Source organism: Triturus cristatus, chromosome 3_2 (assembly GCF_964204655.1).
Source record: "Triturus cristatus chromosome 3_2, aTriCri1.1, whole genome shotgun sequence".
Classification (NCBI taxonomy): Eukaryota; Metazoa; Chordata; class Amphibia; order Caudata; family Salamandridae; genus Triturus; species Triturus cristatus.
The window spans coordinates 589,858,091-589,874,608 of NC_140584.1; the positions used below are offsets into that span (position 1 = coordinate 589,858,091).

General features: G+C 45.5%; 1 protein-coding gene across 2 annotated transcripts in view; it reads right to left on the reverse strand.

Moving 5' to 3' along the window:
• Window positions 1-2,826: 2,826 nt before the first annotated feature.
• The window catches only part of LCK (LCK proto-oncogene, Src family tyrosine kinase), a 327,731-nt gene continuing 314,039 nt past the window's right edge, over window positions 2,827-16,518 (reverse strand). For both annotated transcript variants that reach the window (XM_085648416.1, XM_085648415.1), the window contains exons 12-13: window positions 7,570-7,701; window positions 2,827-4,866 (exon numbers count right to left, since the gene is read on the reverse strand). In XM_085648416.1, coding sequence (XP_085504542.1) covers window positions 4,664-4,866; window positions 7,570-7,701 — 335 coding nt within the window. In that variant the 3' untranslated portion in view covers window positions 2,827-4,663. The remainder of the gene's footprint in view (window positions 4,867-7,569; window positions 7,702-16,518) is intronic.

Consider the following 16,518-nt stretch of genomic DNA (forward strand, 5'->3'; position numbering starts at 1 on the left):
GAGCAGTAAATTAACAATAAAAATGGGAGTATGTGAACTTGATTTGTGCTCACTTCAACGTTTGCCCAGAATGCATAGACATTCATACTGACAGGCAGGGCGCACAGTACAACTTTGCTTTCTAAAATTTGCTTGGAAGAGCACCATTTGCCCACTCTTTTTTCAAACATTTCTCAGGGTGAGAACCCCCCTTAGGTGGTTAGGGCTCGCTCACTACACTTGCTCGCCGCGGTACACTCCAACTGAAATTTTACACCTCACCACTTTCAAATGTCACCAGCCGCCACTGCACTCATCCACTCATCCATCCTTTTACTCATTCATCCACCCATGCACTCGCCCATCATCCACCCTTTCACTCATCCATCCTTTCGCTCATTATCCATCCATTCACCCTTTCATTCATCCATTCACCCTTTCACTAATCCATCCAGCCACCCACCCATCCCTTCACTCACTCACTCGCCCACCTTTTCATATTAATTATGAGCTGGGCCTTTGTCTGCAGGGTTGCATACAGAAGAGGCCCATCAAGAATTTCACCCTTGCTGTAGTTCCTAAAGCAAGGGTGTGGAGGGGGTAGGGTTCACTATGCCCCTGCACATAGGCAATCTGAAAAAGCGGAAGTCATGAGTCATGCATGATGCACAGTGCCATGCCATGAGGTGATTGTGACATGGTGTTGTTTCCAGGGCTTTAAGCGGGATGAAAAAAAAGGGGGGGGGGGGGTCTCTCCAAAGGGAGCGTTTGATGTAATTAAGGGCGTGGATTAAAACACCTAAGCTAAAAATCTGTGCTTAACATAGTGTGCCGCCAGACTGGTATTTTGCCTCTTCTGTCATTGTATCCAGATATATAACACAACAAGTAACGTTACACCTACAACAAGCCAGAACTATTGGCTTTGTCAATGGTTGTTAGTTGCATAAAATAAAAATGCAGCAACCCTGGCTTCATTGATAATAATATTGAAATTGCACTTTTCTAAAATGATGAGACTGAAAGAACTGGATTCTCACGTAGCAGCATTGGCGGTTTTGCACATTACTTCCATCTGACAGAATGCGTTTCCCTAGACCAAGAATGGAGGAGGCCCACCACATGCAGTAACAGCCCAGACTGGCCCATTGTCATTCTGTATGTGGCAATCAGCCGCAGACAGTATGACAATGGGCGGGTAGGGCTGCTCTTGTGCTCCCAGGAAGAGTGCGAGGCGGCCCCATTAGGGTGCTGAGGTTTCATGCAGGGAACAGTGTTGTTCCCTGCAATGCCCAAAATTATGGAAAAAAGGCGTCCGTAAAAGGGATCGTCATGGACAACGGACGTGAGATCCAAATTACTGACGGTCCGTGAAATTTACGGACGGTTGGTCACCCTACCCTGCGCGCTCGCATTTTAGCTACTTTTAGTCAGCATAAAAGCGCTACGCCTGATGCGTGGCACTTGGCAGGGTTGTAGCTGCCAAGGCTTCAGATTGATATGTGTGACATTTTTAAAATTTCTGTGTAATTATGAGTGACATTTCAATGACTATGAGTGACACTTTCTTGTGAGCAAAATCAAGCAATGAAGACAAGGGAAACATAAATATCAGAAATTACACCCATTTGAGTAACAAGAAACTTTAAGAAGTTAACTGCTGCAAGGTACCAGAAAAATACACAGCCAAGAAACAAGTCTTCTGTGACATTCAAATACTTTGATTGTGCTCTGGGCTCCAATGGCTACCACAGTCCCGTGGGGTTGGCCGGGTCTGGCAGTTGGGGGGTATCATCATAATTTAAATTTACCGCCACAGCCAGACTCCCAGAAACGTAGAAAACTGCATGCAGCAGGATGTGACGTCGCACGGCGCCTATCAAAGTCACTGTGTCACTACTGAGTTGGGCTGATTTCTCGGTAGTAGCCATTGGGCACTGCCTTGTGATGTCAGTCAGAATGATGCAGAGCTGTGGAAATCCTTCCTATTTATACATTATTCGTTGTAGCCAGTTAGCAACACTAGCTCAGCTAGCCCCCAGCCTGCGGTGCAGCGCACATGCCACGGTGCGCTGTCACTCCAGCTTTAGTTTTAGTCAGCATAGCAGAGCTAGTGCGGCTTGACAGCCAAGGCAAGCGCTTTGCATTTTCAGTGCAGTGATGCGGACCACCACACTGAAGTGCATTAGTCTAATGCCTGATGCGTGGTACTTGGCAGAGCTACATGAACGTGCTGTGAGGCTTCCTGCAGATATGCCACAAATTATGGCTTTGAAAGCAAGAGACGGTAGTAGAATGCGTACCCCACTCTATTGCTTCTCTCTCAGAGCATAGCTGCCAAGGTTTCAGGTTGCTTCTGTGTGACATTTTCATAGTTTCAGTGTATTTATGAGTGACATTCAGCAACCAATTGTGTGACACTTAGAGTGACACTTTCTTGCGAGCAAATTCAAGCAATGAAGTGCACAGACACAGATAAATATCCGAATTCCACAAATTGGAGCAACAAACAACACTAAGATGATCTTGAAACTGCTGCAAAGCACCTGAAACAAAAGTGAACTGACCTTGTGCCTTTGTACGCTGATCGTACTGCAAAACAATAGTGTTACCATAGTATTGAACAATAATCAAGTCTTTCAGAGGTGGTACTTTAGTAATGATCTGTGCACATATGCAAATACACATGCAATTAGATACAAAAAAAATATACACATATGCTGTATATCCAATGACTTCCTTCTCCACTGATTTCCTCACTGCCACCCTCCATCATTGCCCCTCATCTCTCCATAGCCCCTCTCACACATGCATTTCACTTGTTTTACAGAATTAGTCATACCAGTGTAGGGTGTCAGAGCACTTTACATCACAAACACATTATACCGAGACAAAGAATCATACATGTGTAAATCAGTCTAGGAAATGTTACTTAAAACAATGAGGATTACAAGGCGTAGGAATCACATGCCCTCCATACTAGTAGGCAGTATATTCTAAGAGTGTTTGTTGTGGAGATGCACACATTTATGTTTTAGAATGTACCACAGTGGTCGGGGTTGGCTTTACTATCAAGAATTTATTTCTATCCAAATTAACCCTTTTTAGCATCATTGGGATAATGGAAGACAGGGGTAAAAACAGAACGTTATACCCTATACCATGTAGTTTACATGTAGCTCTTCGATGACAGTTCATAGATAACTAAGCTATATTAGGATTATAGCTTAAGAACTGCAAGTAACAAAAGTATATCTGTGACCATGAGCTATCCACATAAAAGAGAATTCTGCAATCTGCTTGGTACATGTTCTTTGCAGCAGGTTTATTAATCATCTGTGCTACTTTATGGTGATTCAAAACTGGCACTAGGGAAAACTCTGATCTCTCTCCAGAAGGAACATTAATCACCAGTGCTATCTTTGATTTACCACTTCAGAGTCACTGTCACATTGCTGGAAAAAATAATGGCTGCTGCCTGGGACTGGTGGCTGCAGTCTGTGGAGTCTCTGTCCCTGCAGACAGCTGCTCAGATAGTGCTGTGATGAGCTGGAGACAGGAGTCAGCTGCCGTACAGCGACAGAGATGATCATGAGGCTCCTCTGCAGACAGTGCAATACTGTGTTGCATCTAACTTGCAGCGGTCGATTGAAGTCATGGTGAGAGCGCATGGCGTGGATGCCGCGTGTCTACACTCAGTGCCTGCTCTCACCGTCACCGGGCACAACCCCAAGAGCAGGGGAGAGCACCACTTGTCGAGGAGGTCACTGAGGACGCTACTTGTCCTTTAATTGAATTGTGTTGGTGAAAGCAGTACTTTCTGGGGGTCTGGTCAGGTGCGGTAGGAATTTGAAATTAAAAACATCCCACCTGCACTGACCGGATGAACCCTTTCGCTGACAGTTTCTGTGTCTGTCCACGCGTGGACCTGAGATGCGCCGAAGATGAAAACACAGATCATGTCCATGATCTGCATCAGAATCATGTCCGTACAGCCACCAGGCTCAGTGACAGCGCGCTACTCCGGTGGGTTGGTGCCACCCATGGATTCACGTGAGGGCACTGCCGGACAAGATATAACTAACACAGGCCACCTGACATAGTACCGCCGCTCAAGCAGTCACGACGGGGTCCCAGCTGCTAGTCAATACAGTCAGCTGAGCTCAGCCCGCGGCACTCCGGTCCCAGTGGAGAACATTTGCAGGCTACTTAATAAAAATTGTTGAATCATGTCAGTCAGTAATTAATAGGAAGGGACATATAATGGAGAGGCCAGTATATGTAAGGGAAAACCAGGATATATGATGGAATGCCAGGCACATATGATGGAATGATCAAGTTACATGATGAAAAGTTTGAGACAGACAATGAAAAGTCTAATCCATATAATGATAGAAAGCCTAGGGCATAGGATGGAAAAGTTTGACAATCAATGCAAAACTTAGGAAATATATTTAAAAAATCTAGATCTCACAATATAAGGCACAAAAAAGTCAGAAGAGGACCTGGAAAAGAGAATGCAATATTTGTAGAAAACTATGCAAGATCAGGAACATAAGAAATAAAGCCCAGAACAAAGAACGTAAGGTCCACAGTCAATGCGATTTGGACAAGAATAGGCAATGTTAACAGAACTGACGGGACCAGCGCCACCACCGCCCCACATGTGTCGCCCAGGCCAGTTTCAGGGCTGCTGCTGATACTGTCCCTCAGTGGCAGTGAAGAAGTCCTCAAGCAGGGTTTTTAGGAACTCAAAGGTGGGACGGTCATCGGGGTGCTCCTTCCAGCAGCGCATCATCACTTCGTATAGCTCCTCCGGGCAGTTCTCAGGCCGCGGCATACGGTAACCCCGCTCCAGATTTTGAATAACTTCTGGATTGCTCATTCCTGCAATCAAAAAGGGTGGAGTTAGGATGAAGATATGGGGAACATCACCTTGCCTGCATCATATGCCCGAGCACCCACCTTGGGGACAAGCTTCTTTCTATGATCTCCTACATCTCAGGGGTAGCTGAATAGTCGCCGTCTCCCCTGGTGAGGAATCTTCAATACAAGGTTAGGGAACTTCGAGAGAGCAAAAGCCGTTGAAATGAAGGGAGGTTCCCAGCCCCAGTGTGTTGATACATCTGTACAATTTTTTAGGTGCTAACAACATGAGTGGAGCAGCTTCTCAAGAGCGTACAATCAACACGTTAAACACAATCATCCCAGACCTAGCAAAGATGGGGCTTTACAATGTTGTACCGCACTTTAGGTAAAACATTCAGCGGTGGCACTGTGTGCCATCAGTAACCAATGGGAGTTGCTTCAATCTGAAACTTCGAATGAATGAGGAGCTTACAAAGACTTTGTGCTATACCAGGTTTCACTGGCATTTCATGTGTTTACAATTCCTGGATAGGATTTGAAATAATAAGTAAGCTCAGTAATCAGACCATGATGCCACATTCAAAGCACTGCCCTTCTGCAGAGAGAGGAATAAAACAAGAAGGAGAAACCAGCCTCCTGTCTGCCTTCCAAGGGGAAAATCTATTGGGTTTGCATGCCTATTTGTCCCTGTGGTCTCTCCTTCTCGCCGCCCCTCTCTCTTTTTCTCAAGATTAGACCAATGGGCGTTCTGCTTTCTGTCGATTAAACAAGAGCCTGGTTTGGAGTAGCCAATAGATACCTTTCTGTAAGGATGATGGGTCAATGCCACATGCAGCAGCTGTTCATATAAGCCAATGACAGACTGGGCGCATCATAAACATAAAGTCAGAGCAAAAGAAAAGGCAACCTGACTTGCAAGCCTACAAGAAGTGGACTTGTGCTGTTTACCATAGAGCTCCTAGCTACAGAGGTCTAAACGGAGTCTGAACTCTTTTACTTTTTAATACTTTTTAGTACCTGTGTATTCTTATCAGATCAATCAGATATTGAAAAATGAATAATTTGGATGTAAGAATGTTTTTATCGATTGTATTTTACCTATGTTTCTTGTTATGTACTTTTTATGCATTAATCTAAATGCGAAATAAACATCTTGCTGGAGATTATGAGTATAATATTCAATTGTTTAGTCTGTAAACTGGTTGCTTTGTAAATTGGTTCACTTTCTATTATAACAGTTAATATCAACCTCAGGACAGTCTCTTGGTGTTAAACTTTGAGGTTACTGAGAGCTGGAAATAGAGAAAGGACAACGCTGTTTAGGGCTAAGGAAGCATCCCACAAACTGGTGATTGGGCAGGTTTTCCTAGTGAGAGAGAGAGGTGTGCGTGAGGCAAAACCTTCAGATATTTAAAAAATGTTGCCACACAAGGAGCCCTCCTGGGTCATTTGGTCTTGGCCATAACCTGACGCTACCATGGTGGAATGAACTGCCTTCTTTGTAGCTCACTTTGCCACTGGATTCAAGCAAGCCTGGCTGAAGACGGCTGAAATGCCAGAAACCGGTCCTAGGAAGCTTGTTTCCGGTCCAGGGAAGGCATGGTTTGGCAGTTCGGGCTGGACTGTTCCCATGAGGCACAGGGTCAGACTGATTTGCATATGGCCATGTCTGAACTGGGGTGGCTGAGTGGGCTAAAGAACGGTGATGGATCAAACCCAGATCTGTTGACTGGGTGTGAGTGTTTGATTGGGTCTGATGCTCCGTCCATCACCACCCTCTTTTGTACCGCTTTGTTCACCATGAGTTGGCAGGGTATGCTCAGACGTGAGTCCCTTGCTCACTTTGCCACTGGATTCAAGCAAGCCTGGCTGAAGACGGCTGAAATGCCAGAAACCGGTCCTAGGAAGCTTGTTTCCGGTCCAGGGAAGGCATGGCTTGGCAGTTCGGGCTGGACTGTTCCCATGAGGCACAGGGTCAGACTGATTTGCATATGGCCATGTCTGAACTGGGGTGGCAGAGTGGGCTAAAGAACGGTGATGGATCAAACCCGGATCTGTTGACTGGGTGTGAGTGTTTGATTGGTTCTGATGCTCCGTCCATCACCACCCCCTTTTGTACCGCCTTCTTTGTACCTCGACACATGCCTGGAGTACTTGGCTAAAACCACATCTACACATGCTTCTCTTTACCTCTGTATGACAATGATTATGCTGTTCCATGGAAAACCCAACCTCTTCCCCAAGACCTGGGAAGGAGCTGTACCCCTCATACATTACTCCAACACTGAGGCTTGGCTAACACAATATTCCCCCAAATAACACTATGTAGAATCTTCCCTCCTCGATCACTCCTTTCTCCTATTCAATCCAACTAACAAACTTGCATGTCCACTTCTCAAATTAACAATGTATATTTCCCTACACTAATCCACCACTAATCCTTTGGGTTCCAGAGTAGTGAGCTACTCACCGAAAAGCACTTCAACGCCTCATTAAGAGTAGGAAGCTCTATATAGATACAATTACAATATTAACATGTGTTTGTCATCCTCACCATTGTATGCCACATACCGAGCCCTGGAACCCCCACGTGCCCTTTCCTCACCCCAGTACAGGGTCGCACAAAGGAGAGGCAGAGAGCGGGAATGGTACCAGGCCCCAGGCCAGTGCCTCGGAACCTATTTATAGATTTAAAAAGTAGTTCTAAGCGTTTGCCAAGACCTGGGTAAGGAATCCGTCCGTAGGTCACGATCTCTGTCAGCAGGATGCCGAAGGACCAGATGTCAGACTTGATGGTGAAAGTCCCGTAGTTAATTGCCTCCGGAGCTGTCCATTTTATAGGAAACTTGGCCCCTGGTGAGGGAGAGATCAGAGACATTAAGACTCACGAGAGGGAAAAGAGTACTCACAGAGGAAAGGGAGACGAAAGGAGAGAGAAACATGGAGGAAGACGGAAAAAAGGACAGATAAGAGAGAGAGAGAGAGAGAGAGAGAAAGAGAGAGAGAGAGAGAGAGATAGACAAATATAACGAAGTTGGGAGATAGGCTGAGACAGAGAGAGACATAGGGCGTGACAGATAGAGACTGACAGAAAAGCAGAATGACAGACAGCAAGATGGACAAAGGCAGGAAGCGCATGAACAGGGAGGTGGTCACAGACAGAATGACAGGCCAGGCAGATGTGAGACAGAGATACAGAGCCAGGGAGAGGAGGCAGACAATTGGAAAAAGGCAGCAAGTCACCCACAGGTGGATGGAGGCAGAGTGAGGCTGAAAAGCAGAAAGGGGCAGAGAGGATGAGCAGAACCAGTGGAGGGGGTATCATATACAGCGGCAGTAAGAGAGCGCTAAGATAGAGGAAATGATTTCCAAATGGAGACTCGCGTAAAGGAGAACAAGTCATACTTGGAGAGAGAAAAGAGGAAAACGCGACAGAGACCAATAGAGCAAGGAACCTAAACTTTGCCAAGCGGAGCCCCAAGTACGTTGCAAACCATTACTACCTACAAAGGTCAACCTGTGCCTCCTCTGTGTCCAAAGTTCAACATCTCCTACATCCTCCCCATCTCCCACCCAAACTCCATCTTGCATCCTTTAAAATACCCTCCAATGTTCTGCTTTCAAATACGAAAATAATTCCCATGATAGATTTAAGCGCGCTTGTTGAGAGGACCGGCCAGTGGCACAAACAGAATTTGCACAATACTTGTGTGAGAAATAGCTCGGTGAGCTAATAATGTAGGACCTGCACCTACTCACAACTGGCATGACTCAGTCCCATTAGACGAATCAGGATTGTCTGCATCAACATTTTAACAGTCGTATATCTCCGTGCCGCTAGATGGCACCCCAAGCCCACGAGAAGACGTCCGTTAAGTTCTCGCTAACCAGATAGTCTCTGAAAAGGATTATGTACGAGCCACTATCCATTTAATCTTAGTATACACACATATACAAGTATTAAGTATAACACCAACAAATTACGGTTTACAACAACGTCCGAGAACATCAGAGAAATGTGCTTCCTGCAGTATGTGGTGCCTAAAATCAAACAAATCACAGTCCAAAATAATGATATTGAAGGGAAAAAAGGAGGAAAGAATGTTCGGGAGACAGTTTTTTAGGTCTCGCCTGAGCCAGCGCTTTAGCGCTGCTCTCGCGAGAGCTTTTGTAAAAGGGGGATCTGGAAGTGCAAACTAGTGCTTTTCAGGCCTCCAAATACAGTGCATGTGCGCCGGGCACGCGCACCATTTGGCAGCCTGAAAAGCACTGCCTGATCAGTTTCGCGGCCGCTTTGATGTCCTCAGTGAGCCGCGCGGCCACTGAGGACATCAAAGCGGCCACGAAAGTGCACACCATTTGCCACCCACTTCCTGTTTGTTTACTCTGTTTCCTAAGCAAGGAACTGATTTAGCAAACCTAATCCTCCCTCAAAGGCAGACTGATCGCTCCCACTTAAAAATACAGAACGCATTTGGTTTACTCCATTCCATAGTACGTATGAGGCAAAAATAGAATTTGCTCTGCATTTTTACCAGCGTGCAAAATGTTTAAGTAACGGCCCTGGTTTATTTTTGGAGAAAAGCCTGCTTGCTTCTTTTCGCTTTATAAAAGACGAAGCAATAATGCACAATTGATTTGCTTTATTTTTATGTTGCAAAACATTTTTTTTTTTTTTTAACATATTAAAGTCCCTGCGTCAATGCCGGAAATACTGCGTGGAGGGGCCCTGACGGTGCGCCGTAGGTGAAGAGCAGGAGAAGGGACTTGCTGTTTCCGCCATGAAGGACCGTCTCCGTGCACTCTGCAGCTGCGCACAATTTAAGACTCCCCTTGAACCGCTGGCACCAGTCGAAGGTCTCTGCGCTCATTGACCCAGTACAGATAACAATGCCCCGGGCATCACGAGAAAGGCAGCAGTAAACTTCTCAAAAACAGGTCTGCATCCCAACCACAACCCTTAAGCGCCCCCCACCCGTCAATTCTGCAACTCCGGTGCCCAACCCATCTACTTGAAATACATGTTTTGCATAACATGGGTAAATGCCATTATGTTAAATACAGCTTCACAGAAGCCTCTATTGTGATTACCCATTTTGAAATCTGTTATTTCACTGTGGTGACGTCACAACAGTGTGAAATCAAAGCGATTATCCACTGCTGTGACGTCACAGGGGGAGCACTCGCTCCTCCTTTGTTTATCCGGGTCACCCGGCTCTATAGACACCCAAGCGTGGCGGGGAATGGCAAAGAGCCGAGGGGCGCGAGAAACGCAGGCAGGTTGATGTGCCTGCTTCAGTCACCTACTCCCCTACCCGAAACAGCACTCTGCAGCTGCGCATAATTTAAGACTCCCCTTGAGCCGCTGGCACCAGTCGAAGGTCTCTGCGCTCATTGACCCAGTACAGAAAACAATGCCCCGGGCATCACGAGAAAGGCGGCAGTAAACTTCTCAACAAGCATTTGCAATGCAATAGGTCTCGCAGTTACACGAGTTAAAGCTATTGGCATTGTAAATGACAATGCCAATAGGCATTGTTATTTGCAATGTCAATAGCTCAAACTCGCGTAAATGCGAGACCTAATACATTGCAAATGCTTGTTTTATGTGAAGACGAGCTACTGGAACATACAATGACTGGCTATGTAATGTAGTAGGGCCCTAGGTCCTCATGCAGCTATAGCGATGACACAGACACAGTTAGATACTTGGTAGAACTGGCCCAGGGCACGTGCGCCTGGACCATTTCATTAACAGGGTCACATGTCCTGTGACGCCTGTTTTGGATGGGTGTGGGGTGGGGTATAAGCCAGCCCTCGGGGAGGGGCTGGAGCTGGCAACAACTAGAACAGTGACCAGCAGGTGACTACAGCCACCTTACAATTTTCAGTGCCTCTGAGTCTCCGTGCAAAATACTAATAATACCAGGAAAAACAGCAATGAAATGTATAAAAAAATCTCAAACTGATCACTATAAAACCCTCAGTCATCTATAATGTTTGGCTGCTTCAATATGCCGATTCTCTTCTATGACATTGAAATCTGGAGACCAACTCTGAGCCAAAATCCGTTAAGCGAGGCATAACGGAGTTATAAAAATGTATCTAATATTCTCTGAATATATACTTAGACTCACGACAACACATTCACAACAAACCTTTGAAAATGTCGGTTACCAATGCTTTAGCGCTGGTGGCGCCCAGTGCCACATTCATTTTTGGCGCCCCCACTCACCATGACCGCCTCCTTGGATTCTCTCACTACCTCCAGGCATAAGTGCCCCTCATCTCTCCAATCATAAGTTATTGCTAAACACAGAACACCCCCCTGAGGTCAGGGGCCCCTCCACAGGTCAGCGCCCGGTGCGGCTGCACCAGTCTCACTTCCCTAAAGCTGGCCCTGCACCAATGGATACAGAAAATGTCATGTGGATTTCAGGGCTTACATCAAGTAAGGCAACAGCAAAGCACACCATTTTCAAAGAGCCATTCGGCAATTACTGGCACAGACCTTAAAATCCAAGCAGTGTCATCAGACAGAGCAACAGTCTAGCACGTCTAATGCTGGCGACGGTTAGAGGTGTAGGACTGGGTAAAGAGAACTGTTTGTCTCTACACTTCGATGGCCATTTTAAACTAAACACCAAGCAAGGGCAAACTCCCTCAGAATGAATCTCTGCCTCGACACAGAACAAGCTTAGATATTAAAGCTAACATCTTATGGGACACAACTAAAACAATAAAAATACTGAAAACAGACAAAAAACAAGCAGTGGCATAGCCAATAGGTCTCGCCTTTGGGACCTTATAAGTATTTAGCCATGCAACAGTTGATGTTGCTGCACCAAGGATATTGTGCTGCATAACTAAATACTTATAAGGTCCCAAAGGCGAGACTCAGTTGTGTAATGCCATAGTTGGAGAGATTTGTTTAACTTGTAATTTGGAGGTCCGATTTTGCTATACTAGCTCTGCCTTACATAGTTTTAAGGTTGATAACATGAGTAGAACTATATAAGGTGAAACAACATTGCAATGCATCAAGGAGAAATCGGTAGGATAGTAAGCAGTATGTAAAAGACTAGCCATTCTAAGAAAAATCCACCTCTAATTAAATGCCATTCAATGTTATTACGAAAATAAAACAACAGCTTGAGTAAGCATGTCTGAAGCAAACAAGGCTTCAATATACAGGGCCACCTGCAGGAGACAACACAACATGACTCCAGCCAGGGACCCGCTACTCCAGCTCAAACTGCATTCTGGTCAATGTATGTTCAACCCACCAGGTTTTTGCAGATGTACAACGAGCAGCTCGGCAACTACTCTTCTTTGCTGCCTCCAAAAACCAATATGAGGGGGGGCGTGGCTTGGGCGCCGAACAAGATGGCCGCCTGAGACCGGAGCTCTCCTGCGCCGCGGCGGACTTTTCATCTTTTCGCCGCTATCTGCGACCATTTCGGCTGATTTCTTGTGGCTCCTGTAACCGGATGACTTCGTGCTGAAGATGTGACTGCCAGACTTCGTTTTTCTGCAGTTTTTTGGCCCATTCATGCCTCTCGATGTAAGTCCCTCAGCGCGACCGCCATTTTGAAATATGCGCGATGTGTGCGCGACGCTGAGGTGACTGCAGACATGCTCTCCCTGTTCTTCCTCCAGACACTGGACTTTATTGTTAGCAACTAAGGACCTCTCCTTTGTGTTTTGCGCCCTGCCAGTGCGCTATGTTTGCAAATTACTCCTCATGTCGACGCTGCTTCCTGAGTGACCCCTGCCTTCATGTTCCCTTCGCAGGCTATCACGTGCGCTGTGCTCTTTCTTGATAACTTACTTCAGTCTCAAGGCGTAAGACTCATACCATCCTCATTACGTCTTCGTGCTGGATTTTTGTTGCAATTTTTCCACCAAGTCTCAAGTGCACATGGCTTTCGCGCCCACTGGTGATCTCCTTGTTACTACTGGAAGCACTCTTTAACTCCTGTTTACATTACCTCTGGGTCCGGGGCTTCTTCATGGTTTTTGCTGGTGTCCCTCACTGCTCCTGCTGACCGCTGGGTTTTTCCGACCAAGCATATTGACATTCTTTGCTTTTTGAGTGCAGGACGTTGCGTTGGATTGCTTCTTTGCCTCCCTGTCACTGGCACGTTCAGGCTTCTATGGGCAAGCTACGCAACCCAAAGTTTGTCTTTGTGCCCTCAAAGACTCCACCTTCCTCAGCCTCTTCTTCAACGGCAGGTCACTCTTCTCATCCTCCTCCCACAGATCAAATGGCGACAGCATCCTCCATTCGTTCTTCTCCATCACAACCTACCTCCAACAAGTCTTCTCCTTCTGCCTCCTTACCTAAGCGCTTGAAGCAGGACTCTTCTCCTCCTCCATCTGGGTCATCTCCATCCCCTACATCTATGGAGCTGATACTAGAGGAGATTTGCGCTTTGCGCCCGTTTGTGGAGGAGACTAATACTAAGATGCAGCTTTTTGAGGCTAAGTGGTCAACTATGGAAGTTCGTGTTTCTTCTGTGGAGCAGCAGGTTACAGAGATTCAGTCAAACTCTCAACGCATCTCCTCTCTGGAAAAGTCTCTTCTCGCCCTTCAACAGCACACTGAAGATTTGGAAAACAGGAATAGGAGGAACAACCTACGCGTTTATGGCCTGCCGGAATCCTTGGAAGGAGATGATCCTGTTACGTTCTTCTCCTCTTTCCTTCTGAAGCTCCTGGACCTTCCCGCAACTACCTCTCTCAGTATCCAACGAGCCCATAGACTTGGCCCTCGCTCCTCCTCCTCAACCAAACCGCGAGGGGTCATCATCCTCTTCCTCAAGTTTACTGATCTCCTTCTGGTCCTCTCTACAGCTCGAGCGAAGCGCCAAGTGTCCTGGATGGGTCAGAGAGTTTTTCTCTCTCAAGATGTCTCTAATGTCACTGCTGCCAGAAGAAAGGAATTATTGTCTCTTCGTGCTCCTCTGCGCTCTCTTGGAGCTAGATATGGTCTCTTTCACCCCTGTACCTTCAAAGTAACTCATCAAAACAATACCTGGACTTTCCAACATCCAGCTGAACTCAAGAATTTTATTCACATTCAGACCAATGCTGGCATGGATACATCCAATCCTACTACTGGTTGATTATTTATCTGATTTTGTCTCTCTCCTTGCAGGTTTTTGCTGATATATTCTTTCCTTGGTTTGTTTTTTCTCCTGTTGATGTGATTCTATAGTGGCTGTTGTTTGGGTTTTCTGTTTTACATATAATGTCTGCTTTTGTGCTGTTTATCTTGACATGACTTTGGTATAACGTGTTTCTTTTTCCCTCCCTTAGATTACTCGATAAGCCCTTTTGTATTCCTCTTCGTCTCATACGATTCGTCTTTCTCATATCCCGTCCTGGTGCGGTGTGTTGCTCTCCGGCTTAGGAGGCCGCTCTTGTCGAATCCTCCCATACCCCACCGTCATCTTGTCATCTCCTTTCCCCCTTCAGGTATGTTTTCCTCAGTCATCCGTTTTGGAAATGTACTGTCTCTTCTTGTACTTCTTTTCTCTTCCCTCTTCCCCTCCTTCCTTTTTCTTTGCTCTTCTCTTACTGTATCTCCTGAATTTCTTTTGTCTTGCTCTTTTTTCTCATTCATTGGTTGTTGTCCTTTATGGCGTTTTTGTTTTTATGCCTTTTCTGTGTTCCTTGCACATTTTATTGTTTTTTAATTCAAAGTTATTTCATGGAATGTGAAAGGTTTCGTTAACCCTATTAAACGACAGAGAGTGCTTTCCCATCTAGCCTCTTATACTCCTGATTTAGTTCTTTTACAGGAAACTCATCTTTCTGAGGCGGAGTCTCTTAAACTGAAGAGAGGCTGTGTGGGAACGGTTTTATTCTCTCCTACATCTAATAAAAAGAATGGTGTGGCCATTTTGTGTCACAAGAAACTCAAGTGTAAAGTTCTTTCTCAAGAGAATGATACTGATGGCCGTTGGGTCTTAGTTAAGCTGTTAATCAATTCTGTATCCTTGACTGTTTTTAATGTTTATGGCCCTACTCATCCCGATTGTAATTTTTGGCCTCTAATAACTTCTAAATGTTTTCAATACAGTGACTCCATGTTCATTTTGGGGGGGGATTGTAATCAAATTGTTGACCCGTTTCTTGATCGCAAATCCTCTGCCCGCTTTACCCCCCACAAATCACATACGCAATTCCTTGACACTATTTCTAAATCACACCTTCTTGACTCATGGAGACTGTCCCATTCTGACTCTCTGGACTATTCCTTCTTTTCACCTCCTCATGCCTCTTTCTCTCGGATTGACTACATCTTTCTTTCTCAGTCTCTTTCTCAAAATCTTCTGTCCTCGTCTATAGAGCCGATAGTTATCTCAGATCATGCTCCCATTGTCACAGTTCTTGATCTTCTCCCTCCTCATCCCAAATCTTCTCGTTGGCGTTTCAATAACTCTCTTCTCCTGGATCCCCTCTTTTCCTCTTCTTTTCTTTCTTTTGCTACGGAATTTTTTCTATTTAATTCTGATCCCTCTTAAGCCCCTCATGTTATTTGGGACTCTTTTAAGGCTACCGCTCGCGGTTTTGTGATTGATTTTGTCTCAAAGAAAAAGAAGTGTTACCTTAAGAAACAGAAAGACCTACTCACTCATATTAAATCCCTGGAGCATAAATTCTACACTTCTTCTACTAAAACTATTTTACCAGACCTTATACGCGCCAAACTCGATTTTAACAAAACCACTACCGATAATGCTTCTTCAATATTACTCCGGAGCAGTGCCCGCTACTACGGGGGTCACAACAAATCAGGTAAACTTTTGGCCAACTACCTTAAGTCTCGTAAGGAGCGTAACTCGATTGACTCGATTTATTCCACCGATAATCTTCTCTTGCATAAGGAGCAGGATATACTCGCCCAATTTCAATGTTTCTATCAATCTCTTTATACTCCTGAGCCCCCTCCCTCGGCTTCTCTTATTCAATCCTACTTAGATAAAATTCCTGCCCCCTCCACTTCTCATCTTAACTTCCCTGGTCTTGAACTTGATCTCTCTATTACCGAACTGGATAGCGCCTTAAAGTCTTTAACTAAAGGTAAATCTCCGGGTCCTGATGGTTTCTCTGTGGAATTTTATCTGCATTTTTCAGATCTTCTGCTTCCTAAACTTCTCTCCCTTTTCCAATCCTTCTTTACCTCTGGCACAGCTGCTGGTACTTTTCACGAGGCTACGATCTGCCTTATACCTAAGGAGGGTCGCGACCACCAATTCTGTAAAAACTACCGACCGATATCCCTTGTTAATGTAGACTATAAATTATTTGCTAAACTTCTTACCTTGAGCTTGGATCCTCTTCTCCCGCATCTCATTGGCAAGGAGCAGTGTGGTTTTGTAAAGGGCAGGCTTACCTCGGATAATTCCCGCCTTTTCCTCAATGTTCTAAATAAAGTACCTTCTCTCAACATCTCTTTAGCCGCCATCTCGGTTGATGCTGAGAAAGCTTTTGATAGAGTAGATTGGTCCTTTCTGTTTGCCTCCTTGCGCTGGCACGGTTTTGGCCCTAATTTTATTTCTCTTGTTTCTTTACTTTATTCTGCCCCTAAGGCGTCTGTTTTAGTTAATGGTCATCTATCCCCTTATTTTCCCCTACAGCGCGGCGTCCGTCAGGGTTGCC